This window comes from Nelumbo lutea, chromosome 6, assembly GCF_056320005.1.
Source record: "Nelumbo lutea isolate HS-2025 chromosome 6, American lotus-T2T, whole genome shotgun sequence".
Classification (NCBI taxonomy): Eukaryota; Viridiplantae; Streptophyta; class Magnoliopsida; order Proteales; family Nelumbonaceae; genus Nelumbo; species Nelumbo lutea.
This window is the reverse complement of record NC_142689.1, coordinates 56261365-56283862: the sequence shown is the minus strand read 5'-3', so window position 1 is coordinate 56283862 and position 22498 is coordinate 56261365. Positions and strand designations below refer to the sequence as shown.

The 22498-nt window shown below is 39.6% G+C and overlaps 1 protein-coding gene across 4 annotated transcripts in view; it reads left to right on the top strand.

The window, feature by feature from the left end:
• The window catches only part of LOC148848980 (5'-3' exoribonuclease 3-like), a 63117-nt gene that overhangs the window by 17369 nt on the left and 23250 nt on the right, over positions 1-22498 (top strand). For all 4 annotated transcript variants that reach the window (XM_088949736.1, XM_088949733.1, XM_088949735.1 and 1 more), the window contains one exon: positions 20881-20951. In XM_088949736.1, the coding sequence (XP_088805862.1) occupies positions 20881-20951 (71 nt within the window). The remainder of the gene's footprint in view (positions 1-20880; positions 20952-22498) is intronic.

Sequence of the window (22498 nt, the reverse complement as noted above, 5' to 3'; positions counted from 1 at the left end):
ATGTAGTGAGCTCAGAAATGAAGGCAGCAGTGTTGGTGTTGACAAAGCCAAAGAAATGGGGATTGATAGGTTGATTGTTGAAGGGAACTCAAAAACTGTGGTAAACTGGCAGAAGAAAGGGGAGGGAATAATTTGGTAGCTAAGGAATGAGTTCTGGGCTTCAGGTGCTTCAAACAGGCTTCTAAAGACATGGTGATTCAAATAAGATGGATTAGAAGATCAGCTAACAGCATGGCTGATGGTCTAGCTAAGCAAGGAGTTCAAAGATAACCTATGTTTTGGGCTATATTCTAGTTAGTAAGATGTTTCTGTCGGGTTACCTTTTGGGCTGTGTTTAAGGGATTGTTTGGGGCTGTGATGTATTTACTAGACAATGTGGAATGCTTGTCTGCCACAACTTCTTGTTGTACTTGATTTTCTAATTAATGAATTTTTTCTGTATTGCTGACAAAAAAAAAAGTGTTCCATGAGCTCCTTTTATGAAGAATTTGAGATCTGTTGATGCCTGTAATACTATTTGCAAAATTAGAGAGAACATAGAGAGGGAAAGAAGAGAGAACAATTCAGAATTACTCAATGGGTTTCTAGAATTACCAAGTCATGCAAACAGAAAATAAGCTCCAAAATTCATTGCTTACCTTTTGCTAATTTACACATTTATATAGAGTATAGACTTTCTAGGGTCAGCTAGATTTTTTTTTTTTGATCAGCAACAAAATTTCATTAAAAAAATATAAAGATGATTACAAGATTAGGATAGATAAACTTTCTTAACTCTCAAAAAAAAAAATTTGCAATTACAATTGAGCACAGAACAATTGATTCCTTCCCACCCCTTGTTCTGCTAATGCATCAGCCAACCCATTTGTAGTTCTTCTAATCCAATTGAACTTCACATACATATTTTGTGTCAGTCACTTGAATCTCTTCTTTCCATTATTAAAAATCGAGAACCCCTTTTCTTCCTTCGCAGCCACTCCACTACCAGATTTGAATCGCCTTCTATAATCATCTTTCTTATGTTCATATCCTTTGTAATGATGACCATAACCTCAGCCCTTATGTAGTCACCTACTCCAATAAGGCCAGAAAAAAGACCCAATAATTCTGCCTTCACTATCTCTAAACACCCTTCCAATGCCAGATGGACCTGGATTACCTTCACTACTCCCATCAAAGTTCAACTTGATGTATTCTGATCTTTATTCTAATAAAAGTTCTGTTAATTATAAAAAAAAATTCAACTTGATGTAATCAATCAATCATAGTTGTCAAGGCGATGCCTTGGCGGCCAGTCGTCCTTGGCAGCTTGCCTTGCCCAGTCGCCAAACAGTTTCGTATACTGTCTTATAAAATACTTTTATATTGTTATATTTTTGAGTTAATAATTATAAAATAGACATTATTAAACAAAAATATTCATTTTTTGTGTTTGTAAAATAATTTCTTATTATTTTCTTATTTGTTAGGGTTTAATCAACACAAACATTGCTAACTGCTGTATTGAACCCTCAAAGACTTCAAAATCTAAACCAATAAGTAAGGAAGAACTTAAAATTTTGTCCAATCAACACATTTCTTCTTCCATCTTCTTCCTATAACAAAAATAGGGGTTCAGCCTAGTGTTTTAAAAGTGCAAGGCGCAGGGATCGATTTGCACTTGAGGTGAGGCGAGGCGAGGTGCGTGCCTTTTTGAAGCAAGGCGCAAAAATAAAAAAAGCTAAAAAATAAAAAAAATGTAAAAAAAAACATATTAAACATAATATTAATAACAAATATAAATTTAAAATAAATGTTTTGAAAAACCTATTATTTAAAATTAAAATACATAAACATAACATGTAAAGCATATTCAAATGAGAATTTAAAAATAAAATCAAACATATAAAACATTTTCAAGCATGTAAACCCACAATCTCATTTTTTTGGTCAATTGCATTACTTCAAGTAGCTAATGTGATGTAAAACATATTACATTGCTGATTCTATGAGCTGCTTTTGTGTCACGCCCCTTGAGGCAGGCCCAAACAAGTCCATGTTAGGGTCTTAAATTCTTAGTTCTCACACAAAAATAATGATTTTATAATTTTAATTGCTTTTTAAAAAGATATTTTATTAGGATGAATGAATGAACAACATTACCAAATAGGGGTTTAGGATAAAAAAGGAAAAAATGTCAAATTTTCAAAAGGCGCACAGGGTTGCGCCTAGGACCTGGGTGAGGCGCCTACCCTAAAATGCGCCTCGCCTGTGCGCCTAGGTGCACCTTTATGTTTTCTGAATATTCTTTCTTCTTTTTCTTCTGATAAATATGTTGATTTTCTAGACTTAAACATGAAGTTTATAATTTTCTTATGAAAATTATGGATAGTTATTAAGGAAAGATGGTTATGGAACCTAGGGAACTACCCTATGATATGTGGTTTTTACTTAAAAAAATACATCGCCTAGGTGCCTGCCTAGGTGACTAGGTGACAAGGCACCCCCCTATTACCTAGCCTCTCCTTGGCGCCTTGAAAACTATGCAATCAAAGGTGGAGACCAAGTAGGGCTTGTATTGGACTTATGACAACCAGAACCTGTCGAGAAATCTCCCAACATCTCCATAGACTTTACCCAATGATCCACTCTCACCATGATGGTTTCTATGACAACCTCTCTAGTTCCTTCCTTCTCTGAATATAGTCTTGAATTCCTTTCTTCCAAAACAGTAACTCACTGTAGCCCTTGCACATATTTTGTTTTTTTGATCAGCCAGCCCTTACACATTTCCATAACACTCATCCCCTTTTCTTTGGCCACCTCAAAAAAGTAGAAGCAAACAAGCTTTGCACATATTACTGGGGGAGACCATCTGCACCCAAACAACGAGAAAGACCAATCCCAAATAAAAGTTATAAAGGGGCACGAGATTAATGCAAGTTTCTCCATTAGGCATTAGCTTTACATATAACACACATTAGTGAGGGGATAAACACCAATTAGTTCTTTTACTTTGGAGTAAATTGCAGATATTAATTCTTTGCAGGAAGACTTCCCAACAAAAACCTCCAACTCTTGGAGGGATGGTTTGCCTCAAACCTCCTTTGAAAGAAAGAGTAGCCCCAATGGATCATAGGTTGAATAAGAGCCTTGAAGAACGAAACACAGGAATAGGTCTATCAAAAAAAAAAGCATAAGAATAAGCACCCTAGTGTTTTAAAAGCGCAAGGGCCAATTTGCGCCTGAGGTGCAAGGCGAGGCGCGCGCCTTTTTAAGAAAGGCGCAAAATTACAAAAAAATAAGCTAAAAAAAAGTCAAAAAGTAAAAAAAATGCAAAAAATCCAAAAATATTAAACATAATGTTAATAAAAAATATAAACTTAAATTTTAAAATAAATGATTTAAAAAACATATTATCCAAAATTAAAATACATAAACATAACACGTAAAGTGTATTGAAATGAAAATTTAAAAATAAAAAGCAGACTTATATAGCATTTTCAAGCATGTTAAACCCACAATCTTTTTTTTTTTTCCCCTTAACTGCATTGCTTCAAGTAATTAATGTGATGTAAAACATATTGCATTCTTGATTTTATGAGTCGTCTTAGTACCATGCCCCTCGAGGCAAGCCTGAGCAAGTCTATGTTAGGGTCTGAAATTCTTATTTCTCACATAAAAAATAATGATTTTGTAACTTTCATTGCCTTTTAAGAAGATATTTTATTGCAATGAATGAATGAACAACATTAGCAAATAGGGGGTTTTCGGAGCATAGAGCCCCCGACCCAGCTATTAGACTCGAAAAAAAAGCGCATGCCTGGGCCGAGGTGCAAGGTGCATCAGGCACACGCTTGGTACGCATCGCTAGGCACACCAAGTGCGCGCCTTTTGAAAGGGGTGTGCCTAGGACTTGGGCAAGGCGCATACCCCAAAATGCGCTTCGCCTGTGTGCCTAGGTGTGCCTTTTAAATCACTGAGGCACCCGAGAAGGGAAGGGTCCAAATATGACTATCAGGTTTCAAGGAATCGCCCAGATTTTTTTTCCTAGACTAGTAAAACTCAAAGTTATACTTCTACCAGTCATAAACCAACTTGAAAGTTAATTAACTCTAAAACTGCCAATGACTTTGAACATTTAAGCATGACTAAACTATGACTAGAAAAATCAAACTGGTAGGCTGGACCCCATATACAATGGTTAACATGACAAAAGTACTCCTATTGTCCAAAAATATAGAAATAAATAAAATATTAGAAAATTCCAATTTTGACTCTTCAGCTCCTGCATCACTAGCTTATTATCCCATATGCCACCTTTAATACCCTCCGTTATAAGCTTTGGCCTCCTCTCTCTCACTCTCAAGATGAGCAAACCCTCCCTCTAGAAATAGTGGAGAAGAGTAGGAAGGCAAGGTGAAAGAGGTGCTGGAGGAGGAGCCTGTTTAAGATGAGGGGTCAATGGGTGAGGTGTTTAAGAAAGATAAGCAATGGGCTAACAAAAAAAAAAAAGATAGATAAGCAAATGGATCTTTGTATAGTGGTAGAAAAGGAAATTGATGTGGGAAGTAAATTAGCTTTGCATTTTTTTGAAGAAGAGTTTTCCAATGAGGTGTTTATGGAATTATAAAAGGAGAATTACAAGTTTTTAAACTTGAACTTCAGTTTTCAACAATTAATCAGGAGAGAACATCCCACTGGGACCCCTCTATTAAGAATACTGGTGATACTTTGTTTTTCTGCAAAGCATCAGAAGGTCAAATGGCACATCTGAAATGCATTCTAAGATGGTTTGAAGTAGTATAGAGTCTATGGGTGTATTTGCTCAAAAGTTAATTAATGGGTGTTGAGAAGATCAATGAGCTGGATCAATTGGCTAGATGTTCTAGGGTGCAAAGCAAGGTCCCCACTGGTGAGGTAGCTTGACAAGAGCTCAACATCCTGGAAAACAAAATATCCATTTAAATCCTTTTGAAAAGTGTGCTCTCCTTGCTTCCAACCTATTACCTTTTCCCTCTTCTGTCAAATATAAAACATCCACTCCAAAGGAAGATGAGAGAAGTTTTGTGCAGGGGATGCAAGGAACTAAAATCCATGTGGTGGACTAGTGGAGAGTATGGTTACCAAAAGTTAAAGGTGGCCTGGTGAAGCAAATAACCCTTGTAGCTGTTTCACATGGAGAGGAGATGAAAATGGTTATAGTGATTTTATGAAGGGGATAGAATACATGTTGGGTAGTTGAGGTAGGGTGAGATTCTGGAGGGACTTAAGGTGTGGTAATTGCCCATTGGTGGAGGTATTCCCTTCTTTTACTTGATGTCCAGAAACAAGGATGCCATGGTAGTTGACTGCTGTGAGTTTTGCAATGTATTGGGATGTAGATAATTGGGGACTGAGATGACAAGAATGTTAGACAAGGAAACGTCTAATACAAGCAAAAATGACACAATAATATGGAGATGGGATGACTCTTGGGTCATTTCTACCAAGTCCTTCAGAAGGCCGGTCCATTCAAATCAACCAGATGCTATGGACTTCCCTAGTAACAGTGCCCCATGGCTTGTTGATACACGAAATACAGGTGTTTTGGGGTCAAACCTATCAAACCTCATTTTAGGGGGTAGGCATGGGGTTCAAAGGCTGCATTGTGTAAAAAACCAGCCTGTTTTTTTTTTTTTATATTTTTAGCACATAAATGCAAACTTCTAAAGGCCATCACTTTGCGCTTTGGGGGGTATTCTTTTTTTGGATTTTGAGAGGGGGGAAAGTTGGTCAATGGGATTTTGGTTTGTTCATTTTTTCAGATTAATGTGGGGACCAGGGAAAGTTTATTTTCCTGGGTATAAGGTAAGTGATACCCATCTCCTAGGTGGGTAAATAACTTTCCCACCTTGGAGGAAAGTTGCTAACACTTGAATGGGACAAAAATGCCCCTTTTAATAATGGATTTTTATGAGTAAAATGGTCATTACGTTATTTACCTAAGAAATAAAAGAACATGGGTAAATGCACTTACCCGGGTAAGTGTTTCCCAAGAAAAACATACCTAGGTAATTGCATTTACCCAGGTAAATAACTTGCTGAAAAACGAACGGGACCTAGATGTTCGATTGGGGTGATCTTTTTTTTTTTGATTTTGTGTAATGTTTTGAGATCTATGTGTTCCCAAGGTGCTTTGCCCCACTATTTTTGCTCAAAAATGCCTTTTTGGCCTTCAAATCTTAATTTTTAATTATAAAAAATTGAAACTAAAATAAAAATATATATGTTATAGAAGAATATAATTATATATTTTGAATATATGCACATAATTAATATTATTATATATAAATATATATCATATAATTGTGCATATTATATAATATACAATATATACATATATACATATATATTGTAATATATATAATATATACCAGTGTTTTAAAAGAATCCAAAAAATGTTGAACATAATAAAAAATATAAACTTAAATTTTAAAATAAATGATTTAAAAAAATATTATCTAAAATTAAAATACATAACATAACATGTAAAGTGTATTGAAATGAAAATTTAAAAATAAAAGCAAACATATAAAGCATTTTCATGCATGTAAAACCCACAATCCCTTTTTTTTCCTTAATTGTATTGCTTCAAGTAGTTAATGTGATGTAAAACATATTGCATTCTTGATTCTCTGAGTCGCCTTTGTAGCATGCCCCTCGAGGCAAGCCCTAACAAGTCTGTTAGGGTCTGAAATTCTTATTTCTCACATAAAAAATAATGATTTTAAAAATTTCATTACCTTTTAAGAATATATTTTATTTGCAATGAATGAATGGACAACATAAGTAAATAGGGGGTTATGGCAATGAAATTTGTAAAATCATTATTTTTTATGTGAGAAGTAAGAATTTCAGACCCTAACATAGACTTGTTTGGGCTTGCCTCGAGGGGCGTGTGTCATTAGACTCAAAAGAAAGAAAAAAGCACAAAATTTTAAAAAGGCGCACTAGGAGGGCGCCTTTTGAAAGAGATGCGCCTAGGACCTCGGCGAGGCACATACCCCAAAATGCACCTCACCTGTGCGCCTAGGCGCACCCTTTAAATCACTATATAGTTTATAAATATATATTATCACTATATAGTATATAATTATATATTTTGAATATATTATAATCTAACCTATAATTTATAATATTATATATTTATTAGACACACACACACACACACATATATATATATATATATATATATATATATATATATATATATATATATATATATATGTGAACCTCTCCCTTTTTTGGGTCAATACCTGATCTGGTTTTCTGAACATTGGAAAAACCCCCTCTAAAAAGGTTTTGAAAAAAAGCTAAAAAAATATAAGCATGGGGTTCAAAGTACAGATATACCCCTTTTTCTGTATCGGGATGTATTAATACTTGGAACCTCGAGTAAAACAAATGATATAGATGATTAATTGGTTTTTTATTGAATGTCAATGAGAATAGGCATTGCAATAGAGAGGCACGAGGTATTATCTCTCACACAAAAACTTTAGGCTTAGTTTGGAAAGAGTACAAATACAAATATGTACAGTGCAAAACCTTGTATTTTGTATTATTTTGTATGTTGCATTGCAGATGTTTGTATTTATATTCCTTTGAAATTGAGCCTTAATAGGGTAATAACGAATATCAATTACAATTGTGCCCAATACAAACTGTCCCTATTTACCCCTTGTTTAGCTAGCCCTTCTACCATATCATTAGCTATTCTCCAAACCTAAGAGATTTTCAAGTTCATGTTTCTGGTTAGCCATCTAAACCTTTTCATTTCATCCCTAAAGCACCACATTATAGAATCTGGATCCTTTAGCCACCCTATCACCAATTTGAGTCCCTTTGATCTCCACATGTATTAGGCCCATGACCCATCTCCCTTGCTATTTGTACCCCTCTCATAGCCGTAAGTAATTTCACCCTGATGGAGTCTCTCACTCCCACAACACTAGAAAATAGTGCAATGATACTCCCTTTTGTTTCTCAACACCCCTCCTATGCCTGAAGGGCCTAGGTTTCCTTGACCACTTCCATCAAAGTTTAGTTTCATGTAGTCTTTAGATGGGGGTTCCCAAAAAATCTTTTTCTTTTTCTTTTTTTTTGAAGAGCTTTTGGTAACTACCTCACAATTTCTCCCTATATTATCAAGGGACCAAGATGAAAAAGAATCTAGGGTCCCAAGTTAATGTATCACCGTTGCTAAAACACAATCTTTTACCACTTCTATCCATCTCTCCTGAGAAGATTTTGTTATTTTTTTCTTCCCACAGAGTCCATACTATCACTGCACTAGCATTTCCCCACATGATCCTTCCCCTCCTTTTAGGCCAGGCAAAGGTAGAAGGGTCAAAAGGCTTATATACCTTCGTTGGAGAAGAAAAACAGCCTTTTGAGAAGAAAGGACTGTTTAGAAAGTTGCAAAAATTCAAAAGAAAGTGGCAGAAATCAGAGTTCAAGAGGAGAGAAGAAGAAGAAGAAGGTGATAACAACTTGGGTTCAAAGAGAGAGATTTTCGAACATAATCTCTTCTCTTACTCCCTTAATTTTATTTCATTAAGTTAAACTTTAGTAATTTATAGAGAAGCCCCTAGTTGGCCAGAAAATTAAAAACACATAACATAAGAAAGAATAAAGCCCAGATTAAGGCCCATTACAACAAAGAACATAAAAGATAAAAAAGGATAAACAACCTATGGGCCATTCAGCCCATCTTCTCTACACTCCCCCTCAATCTGAGCATAGATGTCAATCATGCCAAGCTTGCCAGTATCATGCTGAAGTTTAGCCTTGGGAATGCCCTTGGTGGGGAAATTAGTTGTCCTTCAGAGGTGATGAAAGGTAGACACACTTCTCCAGAAGCCACACTTTCTCGAATGAAGTGTCTATCAACTTCAATATGCTTAGTTTTGTCATGTTGCACTAGGTTGCGAGCAATGTTGATCGCGGCCTGATTATCACAGTATAACATCGTTGGCTTATCATGATCAATACCCAGTTCCTCCATCGAGGATCTTATCCATAACAGTTCAGAAACTCCATGAGCCTTGGCTCTGTGCTGAAGATCGAGCAACAACTGATTGCTTCTTGCTTCTCCAAGAGACAATATTACCTGCCACCAAGCTACAGTATCTAGACGTAGATCTTCTGTCATCAATGTTTCCGGCCTAATCAACATCTGTGTAGGCTTTATGTTTCATATGGCCATGCTTAGCAAATAGAATTCCCTTTACAAGGGAGCCCTTCAAATAACACAGAATCCTCTCTGCTGCTGCCATGTGAGTATCCCTAGGAGCATGCATGAACTGACTGATGCAACTGACAACATATGCAATATCTGGCCGAGTCATGCATAGATAAAGAAGTTTTCCAAGTAGTCTCTAGAAGACTCCTTTATCTTCTAACAATATTCCATCTGAAGCAAAGAGTTTATGGCTCATATCGATGGGAGTAGCAACTGGTTTATCACCCATCTTCCTTGTTTCAGAGAGCAAATCAAGAACATACTTTCTCTGAGAGATAAGGATCCTATCCTTGGTGAAAGATTGGTAGGATCCATTTAATGGACGCCATAAAGATTGCGGAATGGGTGGGCGAATTTCAAAAATTTTCCTACCTTCTCCCAACTGGGAATCGTATTCCCTAAATTTAGAATACGATATTCAAGGATCCTACTTGTACCATAATCGAACCAGATCTGAACCAAAAGGGAAGGGAGGAATTATACCTGATCCAGATAAGCAGTATCTCCCAAAGTTGGTGTTCACGCCCAAAGAGGACACCAAGATCCGCTCCTGTTGAAGATGACACAGCTGTATGTGGAACGGAACCAGCAGAGTGTGTCCTACACACTGAATCCTTCGCAAGAATCCACTGGAAATTTAGAGCTCCAATTTTTTTTCAGTCTTTTTTACAAAACTGATGTCAAGAACCAATTTCTTGATTTCTTTCTTCTTTAAAGATCGAATCTTGTAAAATGATTGGTGGCGGCTAGAGGAGAACTCCTGAAGTGAAGATTGTTGAAATTGCTTCTCTTCTCTCTGGAGTGTGTATGAGATCTAATATCAATTCACAGGATAATTCCTTGCACAAAACCCTAGGTTCGAAATCTAATTATGATCTCTTAGGGTTTCTCCTCTTTTCTTCTTGATTAAGAAACCTCCTAATTAGGAGTTATCCCAATCCAAATCAGTATTTGGATAGGGGATGATCTTAATCCTATCTGCAGATTAATTTAGCTTACTCTTGATCTTATAAGGAGGTTACCAGATTCAAATCTAATATGAATTTGGTCTCTCAGAGTGGATAGGGTTAAAGGCCCAATCCTTTTGATAACTTTAATCCCAGATCCGCCCCATAGATGGGTGATCATATCTGTCCAGCTCGAAATGGGCTTTTGGCCCATTAAGTGTTCAGTACTTAACTAGTTTCCAATCTACTGCCTAGTTGGGCTTCTTTGTATGACGTGGGACCCAAGCATTGATTTACACACCAACCACATGGGTTCGGCCCACCTTTATTACAAGGCCTAGCCGAATTCACTGAAAAGCTTAGTGAACCCCTGAGCCCATCGCATGGACCCTGTGGGCCCAACACTTACATTAAGTGGTCCCTGGGCCAAGCCATCTTATAAAAACCCAGGGACTGTGGGCAGGTGCAAGATTAGCCCATCAATTACTATCCTAAATGGCCTTACACTTAACCTCTCAGCCCTTAATGATCAAGCACTGCCTGACAAGAGAGGACCTCTCCCTCGGCTGCAAGGAACAGTGCCGCACTCTCCTCTCACATGGATTCCGGGAATTAAAACCATTTGCAAACATTTCAGAACCACATGATATATCATATGTAAACTTTGCAAAAGAAAATTCCAACGATTGAAATCAACTGCTGGCAGTTTGGTTTCCATCAGAGAGAGTGCATTTCCAATCATTACCTTTGTTCAACAAAGGGGCTGATCCTGTCACTATGACCACCCAGTCAGATGAATTCTCAGACTGCCCCAACATGCCCAGGTTTTGACCCCCGCTAAGGATTTCACTGATTGGCATATCAAAGACAGCCCGATCCGACACCTAGTGAAGTGTCATAATCGAGTCTAGGGGTCAGGTGTAACTTTTCAGTTTTGCCCATCTGTCTCCAAGGTCGAGGGCAATACTGGAAATCTAGTCCGGTTCAAGGATTCGAGTAATCCCATACTGCATGTTGCTTGGGTCTTACCTTGGTGGCCGAGACAGGCCATCCGAACACATGGTGGCACACCAGTATCAGCCTTGGCAGGATAAATCTCCCCAGACTTATCCAATGGTTGTGAACATTTAAAACTAACACGAGTCTCAATAAATGTCCAGTTTTAAGGTCTTACACAGAATTGTACCAAACAACATGAATCAAACATGCACTTTATTTATTTCCACTAAATATCAAAAGTACATCAAATCGGATTGAAGCTAAGGGCATAAAAAACTGTCTAACACTTGAATCTAGCAACTTCTACGCCAAGAAAGTATCTCAATTCCTTGGATCTTTGATCTCAGACTCTGTATGAAGGAAAGATTTGAGATCATTATTCCATGAGACATCATTACCAGTCACAACAATATCATCAACATATATAATCAGGTAAACGACCAAGGATCCTCTCCTATTCACAAAGAGGGTATGTACAGACACAATCAGACTGTGTCTGTACTTAGCCAAAGCTAACAAGGGCAGCCCTAAACCTTTCAAACCATGCCCTAGGGGACTGATTGAGTCCATAAAGATATTTCTTCAGCATGTAGACCTTTCCTTTCATATTTGTTTCATACATCCCTAGAGGAAGAGACATATAGACCTACTCATGTAACTCTCCATTTAGAAATGCATTCTTTACATCCAGTTGATAAAGTGGCTAGTTTGAGTGTGCAACCAAAGATAGTAGAACTCTCACAGAAGTCATCTTGGCAACAGGGGCAAAGGCCTCCAGATAATCAATCCCATATGTCTGTGTATAGCCTTTTGCAACCAGCCTAGCCTTGTACCTTTCAATTGTGCCATCAACATGATATTTGATAGTAAACCCACTTACAACCTACTAGATCCTTCCCTTTAGGCAAATCAACCACTTCCCAAGTGTCATTCTTGTGTAGGGCATCAATTTTTGTTCTCATAGCACCCCTCTATTCTGGAATAGTAAGAGGTTTTGACACGGTCCTGGGAATTGGGTTAGAAGCAACAAAAGAAAGGTAGGCAAAATATGAAGGAGAGAGCAAACTATAAGAAAGGTGTTTGGAAATGCAATGTGTAGTACGCTTCCTTTTTCCTTTCCTAATAGCAATGGGGATATCAAGGTCTGGGAAGGATGGCTCCAAAGGGGCTGTAATAGTACCTGTTGTCTCATCTGTAATTGGAAGTGCATGAGGCTCATGTGTTGGAAGGGAAACAATTTGCTCATTTCTGGTTCTTTGCCGTTGGTACAACCTGGGACTAAAAAGAGGGCGGGGAGGTAAAGGAGGAGGAATAGGAACATTGGAATGAGAGTGAAGTGACTGATCCTCCCTTGACTCATTTGAAGGAGGAAGAGACTCAGCAAAAGACTCAACTGGAACAGGAAGAGGAAGAGCAAACACCTGCGACAAATCCTCCCCCTTTGGACAATGTCTCTCCAGAGAAGAACCATAAAAGGAAGAAAGATTATCAAATGTGACATTCATTGAGACATACCGAGTGCCAGTCTTCGGATCAAAACAACAGCAACCCTTTTGTGTGTGGGATTAACCAGGGAAGATACACTTGTGGGCTTTTGGTTCAAATTTATGTCTCTGGACACTTGGGATATGTACATAACAAGTGCAACTAAAGACACGAAGAGGAATAGGAAAAAGATCCTTGTTCGGATGAAGAAGATTGAAGGGAGACTTAAACCCTAAAACCCTGGATGGCTTACGGTTTATAAGGTAGGTAGCAGTGATAACAACATCCCAAAATTTTGTAGGGACATGTGAGGCAAATAGAATACTTCTTGCAACTTCAACAATGTCTATTTTTTCTTTTAGCAACTCCATTCTGTTCTGGGGTCCTAACACAGGAGCTTTGATGAATAACCCCTAAATCAGTGAGATAGCATGTCAGGTTTTTTTCAAAATATTCTTTTTCATTGTCGGATCTGAAAATTTTAATTCTGGTATCAAACCAGGTTAGGACAAATTCATGGAATTGCCTCACATGTCTGGGAACTTCATCACAGGACTTCATAAAAATTATCCAATTGAATCGAGAAAAGTCATCAATGAACAAGACAAAATATTTGTAGCCACCCATAGAGGGTAAGTGGTAAAGCCCCCACACATCAGAGTGCACAATATTAAAAGGAGAAGATCTTTTACTTGGACAATGACTGTTTCTACAATGTTTTGACAATTCACATTGCAGACTGGACAAACTAATCCCCTTAAACAGTTATGGGAATAAATGGCTTAATGCAGACTGGACAGTTCACATGATTCACAATGCAGACCACTAACAACTGGGCTGAAATAGGTTTCTTTAATCATTCATATGATTCAGTTTTCCATACACCCTGTGTATGGAAAAAAAGGTGAAAAAAAGGGAAAAACGAGCCTGCTTTGATACCAAGAAGAAAAACAGCCTTTTGTGAAGAAATGACTGTTTAGAAAGTTGCAAAAATTCAAAAGAAAGTAGTAGAAATCAGAGTTTAAGAGGAGAGAAGAAGAAGAAGAAGGTGGTGGCAACATTGCTCACAACCCAGTGCAACATGACAGAACTATGCATATTGAAGTTGACAGACACTTCATTCGAGAAAGAGTGGCATCTGGAGAAGTGTGTCTACCTTTTATCACCTCTGAAGGACAATTAGCAAATTTCCTTCACCAAGGGTATTCCCAAGGCTAAACTTCAGCATGATACTGGTAAGCTTGGCATGAGTGACATCTATGCTCAGCTTGAGGGGGAGTGTAGAGAAGATGGGCCGAATGGCCCATGGCTGTTTATCTTTCATGTTCTTTGCTGTAATGGGCCTTAATCTGGGCTTATTCTTTCTAATGTTGTCTTTTTAATTTTCTGACCAACTATGGGCTTCTCTGTAAATTACTAAAGTTTAACTTAATGAAATAGAATTAAGGGTGTATGAGAAGAGATTTTATGTTCGAAAAATCTCTCTCTCTGAACCCAAGTTGCCGCCACCTTCTTCTTCTTCTTCTCTCCTCTTGAACTCTGATTTTTGCTTCTTTCTTTTGATTTTTTGCATCTTTCTGAACAGTCCTTATTCTCAGAAGGCTGTTTTTCTTCTGCTACTAAAGTTTGCCGGTAGGGCTGGAGCTTCAAGTAGACCATGTCTCCAGGCTGAAATTCCAAGGGACAATGCTTGCGGTCATATGTAGCTTTCACTATCTGTTGATCTCACTGTAAATTGCTCTTAAGCTCCTGCAAGATTGAGCCCTGGCTGGTGAGATATTCGTCTACTGCTACAGTAGTAGAGCCTGTCTCATATGGTAGAATGGCAGGGGTGTCTCTCCCATACAAAGCCTTGAAAGGTGTCATACCAGTAGTCACATGGAAGGTGGAGTTATACCAGAGTTCTGCCCAAGATAACCACTTCAACCACTGTTTTGGCCTTTGTCCAGAGAAGCACCTCAAATAGGTCTCGATGCACCTGTTGATTACCTCTGTTTGTCCATCAGACTAGGGGTGATAGCTTGTGGAATGAGATAGGTGTGTCTCTTGGATTTTAAAATACTCCTGCCAAAATCTACCCATAAACAGAGGATCCCGGTCGGAGACGATAAAAGCTGGTGTTCCATGTAACTTTGTAATGTCCCTCACGAACATATCTGCTACTTGTGCTGCTGTGAAAGGGTGTGACAAGGCTGAGAAGTGAGATACTTGCTAAGCCTGTCGACTACCACCATGATCACTGTCTTGCCTTGAGAGGGTGGCAAACCGATGATGACATCCATGGTGACATCATCCCAAACCTGATTTGGTATCTTAAGGGGCTGAAGGAGCCCAGCTGGCTATTGAGTTTCGTATTTCTGCTGTTGACAGGTTGGGTAGCCGGCCACAAAGGTCTGTACATGCTTCCTAATGCCCTTCCAATAGTAGTGTGCTGCAATGTGCTGATAAGTCCTCATTACCCCGGAGTGACCTCCACCTACGGAGGAGTGGAATAACTGTAGAAACTCCGTTATTTGTGAGGATGATGAAGGTAAAACCAGTCTCCCCTTATAGAACAAGAGAGATTCCTTCACAGTATAGCCCGGAGTCTTGGTTGGGTCCTCAGCCCATCTCCTTTTGATAGCCGCCAGCTCCTCATTACTCAGTATCTCATGTTTGAGTTGCTCCAACAGTCGGTATACGGGTCTGGATTCTGCCATCAACTGTAGTTCACCTTGTCTTGATAGGGCATCTGTTACCCGATTAGAAGCCCCAGTTTTGTATTCTATTAAATAGTCAAACCCCAACAATTTCGACACCCATTTTTGCTGCTCTTCCGTAAGGAGATGCTGTTCCAACAGATATTTGAGGCTCTGTTGATCAGTTCTGATGGTGAAGCGTCGCCCCAGGAGGTAGTGGCGCCATTTAAGGATTCATAAAACTACAGCCATTAACTCCTTAACATAGGTGGATTCGACCTTGGCTCGAGGGGAGAGAACCTTGCTGAAATAAGCTAAGGGTTTACCCCCTTGCATCAAAACAGCTCTGATGCCGGCGCTCGATGCGCCGCATTCTACCACGAAGGGCTGCTCAAAATCTGGTAGGATCAATGTCGTTGGAGTGGAGACTGCTGTCTTCAAGAGGCTGAAAGCTTGTTGGGCCTCCTCTGTCCATTAGAAGGTGTTCTTCCGGAGGAGTTGAGTTAGCGGAGCTGCTATCCGCCCATAATCATTGATAAAACGTCTGTAATACCTGGTTAGGCCTAGGAAGGCCCATAACTGTCTTACTGAAGTGGGCCTAGCCCACTGCCTTATGCTGGCCACCTTCTTAGGATCAGGCTTCACCTCCCCTCCCTCCACATGACCAAGATAGTGCACTCGTCCTTGCCTAAAAACACATTTGGAGGGCTTGGCCGAGAGCTGATTCTGCCTTAGCACATCCAGTGTTAGCTTCAAGTGTAAAAGATGCTGCTCCAAATCAGAGCTATAGATAAGAATGTCATAAAAAAAATACTAAAATGAACTTACGAAGGTAAGGCCTGAATATGTCAATCATAAGTGATTGGAAAGTTGACAGTGTGTTGGATAGACCAAACGGCATGACTAAGAACTCGTAGTGGCCATCGTGAGTCCTGAAAGCTGTCTTATGCACATTGTCACTTTGAACCCGGATCTGAGATCCAACTTTGAGAAAACCCGAGCCCTTTGCAGCTCGTCTAGCAACTCATTGATCAAGGGAATTGGAAACCTGTCCTTAACAGTGATGGAGTTTAGTGCCTGGTAATCCACACAAAACCGACAGGAACCGTCCTTCTTCACTATTAGAACTAGGGAGGAGTAGGGACTGTTGCTAGGTTGTATGAACCCCTTTTGCAGGAGGTCTCAGACCAAGTGCTCGATTTCTTGGCGCTGGTAATATGGGTACCGATAAGGCTGTACAATGGCTGGTTCTGCCCCTGGTACAATGGGAATCTGATGGTCTTGAACTCTCTCGGGAGGGAGCCCTTGTGGTACTTGGCCAAAATTGCTTGCAGCCGTGGATCTGGACTGCCCATTTTACCTTCATTGTTCGTGGGCTTCAGATGTGGGTCAGATGTGTAGGCCCCTATGAACATCAAGGTGGGTCGGCTTTGGTCCCAATTGGTTTTGATTATTGAGCTGAGGGTAGCTGGTTGTGGAACCAGCAGCCTGGAGCTGCTTAGAGTTATGGTGCGATTCCCCCTTTGAAATTCCATGGTTAGTTTGGACCAGTCACAAACCACCCGCCCCAATTGTTGCAACCACTGTACCCCCAGTACAGTGTCAGCCCACTAAAGTTCAATGTGTATAGATCAGCGCGAAAGATTTCCCCTTGGATGGATAGCTCCATGTCTTTACCTTCAAAAGGTATTTGACTACCGCTGGCCACTTGGACATTGAATTTAGAGGTAGGTCCAAGGGTCCCCCCCATCTGAACGACCAAGTCATCCAAAATGAAATTCATGGTACTCTCACTGTCCACCAAAATTGATACCTCCTGACTCATCAATCTACCCATGACACGCATAGTTTGGGGTGATGTGAGGCATGTGAGGGCCTATAGAGGAATCTCGGGTGGGCCAAGCCCGAATATCATATCAAGGCTAGTTGGGCTGTCTTCTTCAAGGCCTTCCACCGCCTGCTCTCCCTCTTCTGGTCCATCTATTTGCAACAAGAAGGCCTGTTGGGCCTTACATTTGTGACTTGGGCCGAACCACTCGTCACAATTATAACATAAGGCTTTCTCCCTACAGGCCTGCATCTCGGTCAATGTCAGTCTTTTGAAGGGGATGATGGTCTTAAAGCCCTGGTTCTCTGGTTTAGCAGGCTCGGAAGTGGCTAGGTCTGGGCTGCTTCTATCTTCAGGGCTGTGCCGCATCATAGGTGTTCTCAGGAGAGATCCCTGAGGGCGGCCCAATGGTCTTCTAAGTCTGTTAAATTTTTCTTCATAAAGTCTGGCCATGCCTACAACAGCCATGACCGTTGGAGGTTGCATGGATTTCACCTCCACTCGGATATCCTTCCTTAACCCACCGATAAAACTGCCCAACAGAGCGTTTTTCGGCTACCCCTATGCCCTCGAGGATAAATGCTCATACTCTACCTGATATTTCCTCAGTCTCAGCCTGTCTCAATTTCGCCAGTTGTTCATTGTAGTTTTTGAACCCAGTGGGTCCAAATCGCACACATAGGGCATCCGTGAAATCATCCCAAACCACTGGAACCAGAGAATTGCTTCTCCTTCCACATGGATAGCGGCAACTGATACCCTCTGATTTCTCTGGTATTTTGTGGTATTCGAAGTATCTCTCAGCCCTATAGATCCATGGTACAGGGTCCTCACCTGGGAAGTTTGGGAAAGTGATTTTGGTCTGCCGCAACACTCCGTTCCCTCTAGATCTGTTGCTGGGTTGGCTGCTGCCCTCTCCTTCCCCATTTGCGTTTTTGCTGACAAGCGCTTTCTCTAGCTTGGCTGGGACTGCTGATAGTGCCACCTTGATCTCAGTAATATCCCCTTCTAGTTTCTCGATTCTATCTTCACTAACGGAAGCTCTCATTCCCACCATGGTGTCGTCCTAAGATTGGGCTCTGATACCACTTGGTAGGTTACTGCCCACCTCAGGAGCTTCTTCGAGGGAGCTCAGTCCTCCTACAGAAAGAAAGAGAAGAGAGGAATGGATTGGTGCTCAAAAATGTAATCCACTTTACTGCAATTCTATTATTTATAGCCCATTACATCACATGGGGGACTGATTCAGTTGTAACTAACTAGCTGATGTGACCCTCACATAGGTATCCGGATAAGGCTGTATGGGTATTGGTGTGTCTGGAAGCGAGGGAAAAATTAATATGTACTTGGATCCAGACAAGAGAATATAATTGAGAATTGCAAAAAATAAGAAAATAAAATCTATTATTGCTGAAATTAAATGATTTGGAATTAAACAAAACAATAACTAAAATTCTGAATTTAACAAAGTGCAGAAATCAACAAAAGAAATAAACAAAGTTGATCCAGAATTCGGATCTAGTGGCGATAGCTGCAAATCGACTGATAGCTGCAAATCGACTGAACAGCTTGCAGGAACCCCTCCTCAAGAACTAGGCGTCCTTCCTTTTTACAATCCTCGAACCGCTCGAGATACCTTAGCCTTGAACTGGACGAAATCAGATTTGCAAAACAGAAAAGCGAACAGGAATTAAATTTAAAAGAATGCAGAAATAAAAATAACAGAAAAGAAAATGAAGAAAATAAAAGTGTGGTTGATCAGATCCAGTGGTGGTAGTTGCAGATTGGTTGAACAGCTTGCAGGAACCCCTCCTGACAAGAATTGGGCGTCCTCCCCTTCTACAACCCTTGAACTCCTCAAGAAATCTTAGCCTTGTTAACTGGGTGAATTGACCAACCCCTTCTACAGGGCCCCTGGTACCCTTTTTATAGAGAAGGGTGGACACAACTGGAAATAGGGAGAAAGATGGGGGGCGACAGTTGGGATTTAGTAAAGTTAGGGATGCCCTAGGGTTTCTAATGGATGGCTAAGATGGTTTTGGGGTGATCCTATGGCTGAAAATGGAAGGAGAGGGCACCCAATATTATGTAGGGCTGAGATTTGGGCACCCAGAAATGGAGGGTGTAGATTAGAACATCTAGGGTTGAAGGGTTAAGATTAAAAGAATATGTGGTGCCCTAGATTGAATGGTTGGGATATAGGATGGAGGGAGTGGCTGAGATTTAACGGTTTAGGATTAGCATAATAGGTGGTACCCTAGGGTTTAGAAGCTACAAGGGAGAGCCCTAAAATGGATGGTGGAGATTAGAAGGAGTGGATGGTGGAGATTTTACATTTGGGGCGGCTAGGTTTAGCTAAGGAGGAAAAGATTAGGTTAAAAAGGCTCCCTAGGGTTTGCTAATGAGAGGGGAGCATGGTAATACAGTAGGATGGGCGCCAACTGGGTTTAGCAGATAGGAGGCACCCTCCTGTTATCAGTTCTTTACAAAAACACCCATTCTCTCAGTTGGACTTCACACCAGCTTCCCCAAAACTGCATTTCAGCCATGAAAACTTTCCAGTTTTCTACATAATTTGCATAGAGACCCTTAGAGGTCACATAATTGATTTTAACTGGGAAAATGGTGCACTTTCACTATTCTAAGGCCGAAAATACCCTTGAATTGATGCCCTTAAGGCATCAAAATGCAGGGTTATCAGATATCTTGTTGCTGGGCCGAGCAGTGGTAGTGGGCCGAGCAGTGTTCCTATCACTCCCAATGAACATAGAAAACATATGCATATTTGTTTCTCATTTTTTATGATAAATAACTTAAATTTATTAATTCCTTATAAACAGTATATGTACAGTGTGTTATATATCATTGCATAGAAAATAATGTTTCTCTTTCCCATGAGATCATCATTAGAACAAGCAACGATTAGCTGAATGTGATGGCTGTTCAGCGGGTTGTGGAACCAATGATAGTGTTCCAGACCAGTAATAAAATACATGTGACCCACACCTTTTACAGTGGGGTCCATGAATTTATTACTGGCGTGGAACACCATTAATGGTTCCACAGCCCGCTGAACAACCATTGTGTTCAGCTAATCCCAATTCCATTTCCATTCAGCTCAAAATAGTTGATTTCTAACCATCCTTATCCTTGGTTTGCCAATCCATGAGCCATAGAGTTGGCTGATCTTTGTATCCTTTGCACCTGCACGCCCATCCCTTCTATTAACCATTTTAACTTGATTCATTCCTAGATCCATAGTCACCTCCTTGTTCTGCAGCCATCCCAGCACCAATATCCTTTGCTGAGAAAGGTAGGAAAAGGTCATGATTTGATTCATTGCACCACGCTAATAGTTTTACATTCAGTGACTGCCTCCATGGTTCTTACATTCTCCTCGAAGATTCTTGTGTCTCTTTCTTCTGAAATCGTCTAGTTGCTCTTGTCACCCTCAACATCATGCTTCCTCTTGTCTTTGGATATCTGAAAGTTGGGAGGAGAAAAATCCCCTCCCATGGTTGTTTGATCCTTCCACCAGCTTTGCAAAGAATGTTCTTTTAAGATATCTACTTGTTTTTTCTTTTTCTTATGATCCATTCAATAATATGATGTTTTTGTTGTTTCTTTAAACCCAAGGATTAATTAATAGAGGTTCCATTTTTTGTTTTTTGTTTAAAGGTTCTAAGATATACAGAAGGCTTATGTTGGGTTATGCACTATTACTATGAAGGTGTTTGCTCGTGGCAGTGGTAAATGTTTTCTTGACTTTATCTCAAGTTTATTTTAAATTTGTGCATTTCTTGTATCTGAGTATCAAATTAAAAATCTCTTAGGACTTCTGTACAAATTTATTTAATTCTTTTTTTTTTTTTTGAGAAAAGGTAATGTAGTTTAGATTTCAGATTTAGATACATGCAGCATGCATGCATGTATTTATTTATATATGCATCAAGCAAGAAGCCTGCCTATTTTTGTTTTTGCCATGGGGATTGATGATGTAGCATTCTAAGCTGTCCAGAGGGTAGAGGACCCACATCGGTCAAATCTTAAACATCTGTCTATATATATGTGTATGTATGCGTGCATCAAATAAAGAGCTTTTCTAAATGACATCTCATTTTCATGTGAAGATGTAGCCAATCCAAGCCATCCACCTAGTGGTGGATCCTCTGGATTGGGCTGATTGGCCATCTTTCCAAATCTCTGTCATCCTTGTATCCCACTTTTTAGAAGTATTGTTTTTTCTAATTAATAATATAAACAAGTGTGTGTGTGTGTGGGGGGGGTGTGGTTTGACTATGATGCCAGAAAGACATGATACTGGAAAACCAACAACAAATCAATCGACATCATAAAAGTAGTAACCAATCAGGTAGGTTTTCATCAAAATTCATGGGGGGTTGTGATTGGTCAAAGCCTTTCTGGTATCATGTCTTTCTGGCATCATAGATTTTCCCATATATATAATTCAACACATGTAAAATTACACAAATATATCTTTCAAATGCTGAGGTGCGATGTTAGGTGTTCCATTATCTCAAGGCATCAACATCATGAGAATTGGTTTATAATTAATGGATAACTAAACATAGTATATAAAAGGTCAAATTGAAAATGCACTGAATCGAGTCTAATAGCAGAACAGGTTTCATGTAGCTGACTTTTTATGGTTGGTCAAGGCTTTGTTCATTAGAGAATATTTTTATTGATGAATAATAGGAACTGATTTATTAGAATAATAAAGAAAGTGTACAAAAGGGACAAGGCTTCTTCAAATCAAGTTCCCAATTTTGTTTATTACCTGTTGCTTTTTCTCTTCCAAATTTTCAAACTTTTGGGTGTTCCAGTCTTTAATTTTGGACTTGGGGTCCTTCAATTTTGGACTTGGGGTCCTACCATTCCTTCTCCTTCTCTACAAATCCCGTTACACAGCCACATAGTTTCAAATCTTATAGGAATTGGATCCCTCCCACCTTCATTTTCTGTAAAGATAGATATTGGCCAATGATCCAAGGTTGACTCCTGGTAATGCTTTTGACCTGATGCTCCCTCAATGTTTTTTTTCCCCGATAGATATTGGTGAATGATTGTCCCCTAGTGTTCCTCCCAATCCATAGTGAAGAAGAATCTATCCAATTTGTAACAAATTGGGTTGGCCTGCAAATTTGACCAAGTAAATTTGTTGTAGGCCAGGGGCAATTCCTTGAGTTCAAACCTGTCAATGAACTAATTGAACTTCCTTATGCTTGTACTTATTCTCTGCCTTGGGTTATTTGATTCACCCGTGAATCTAGTC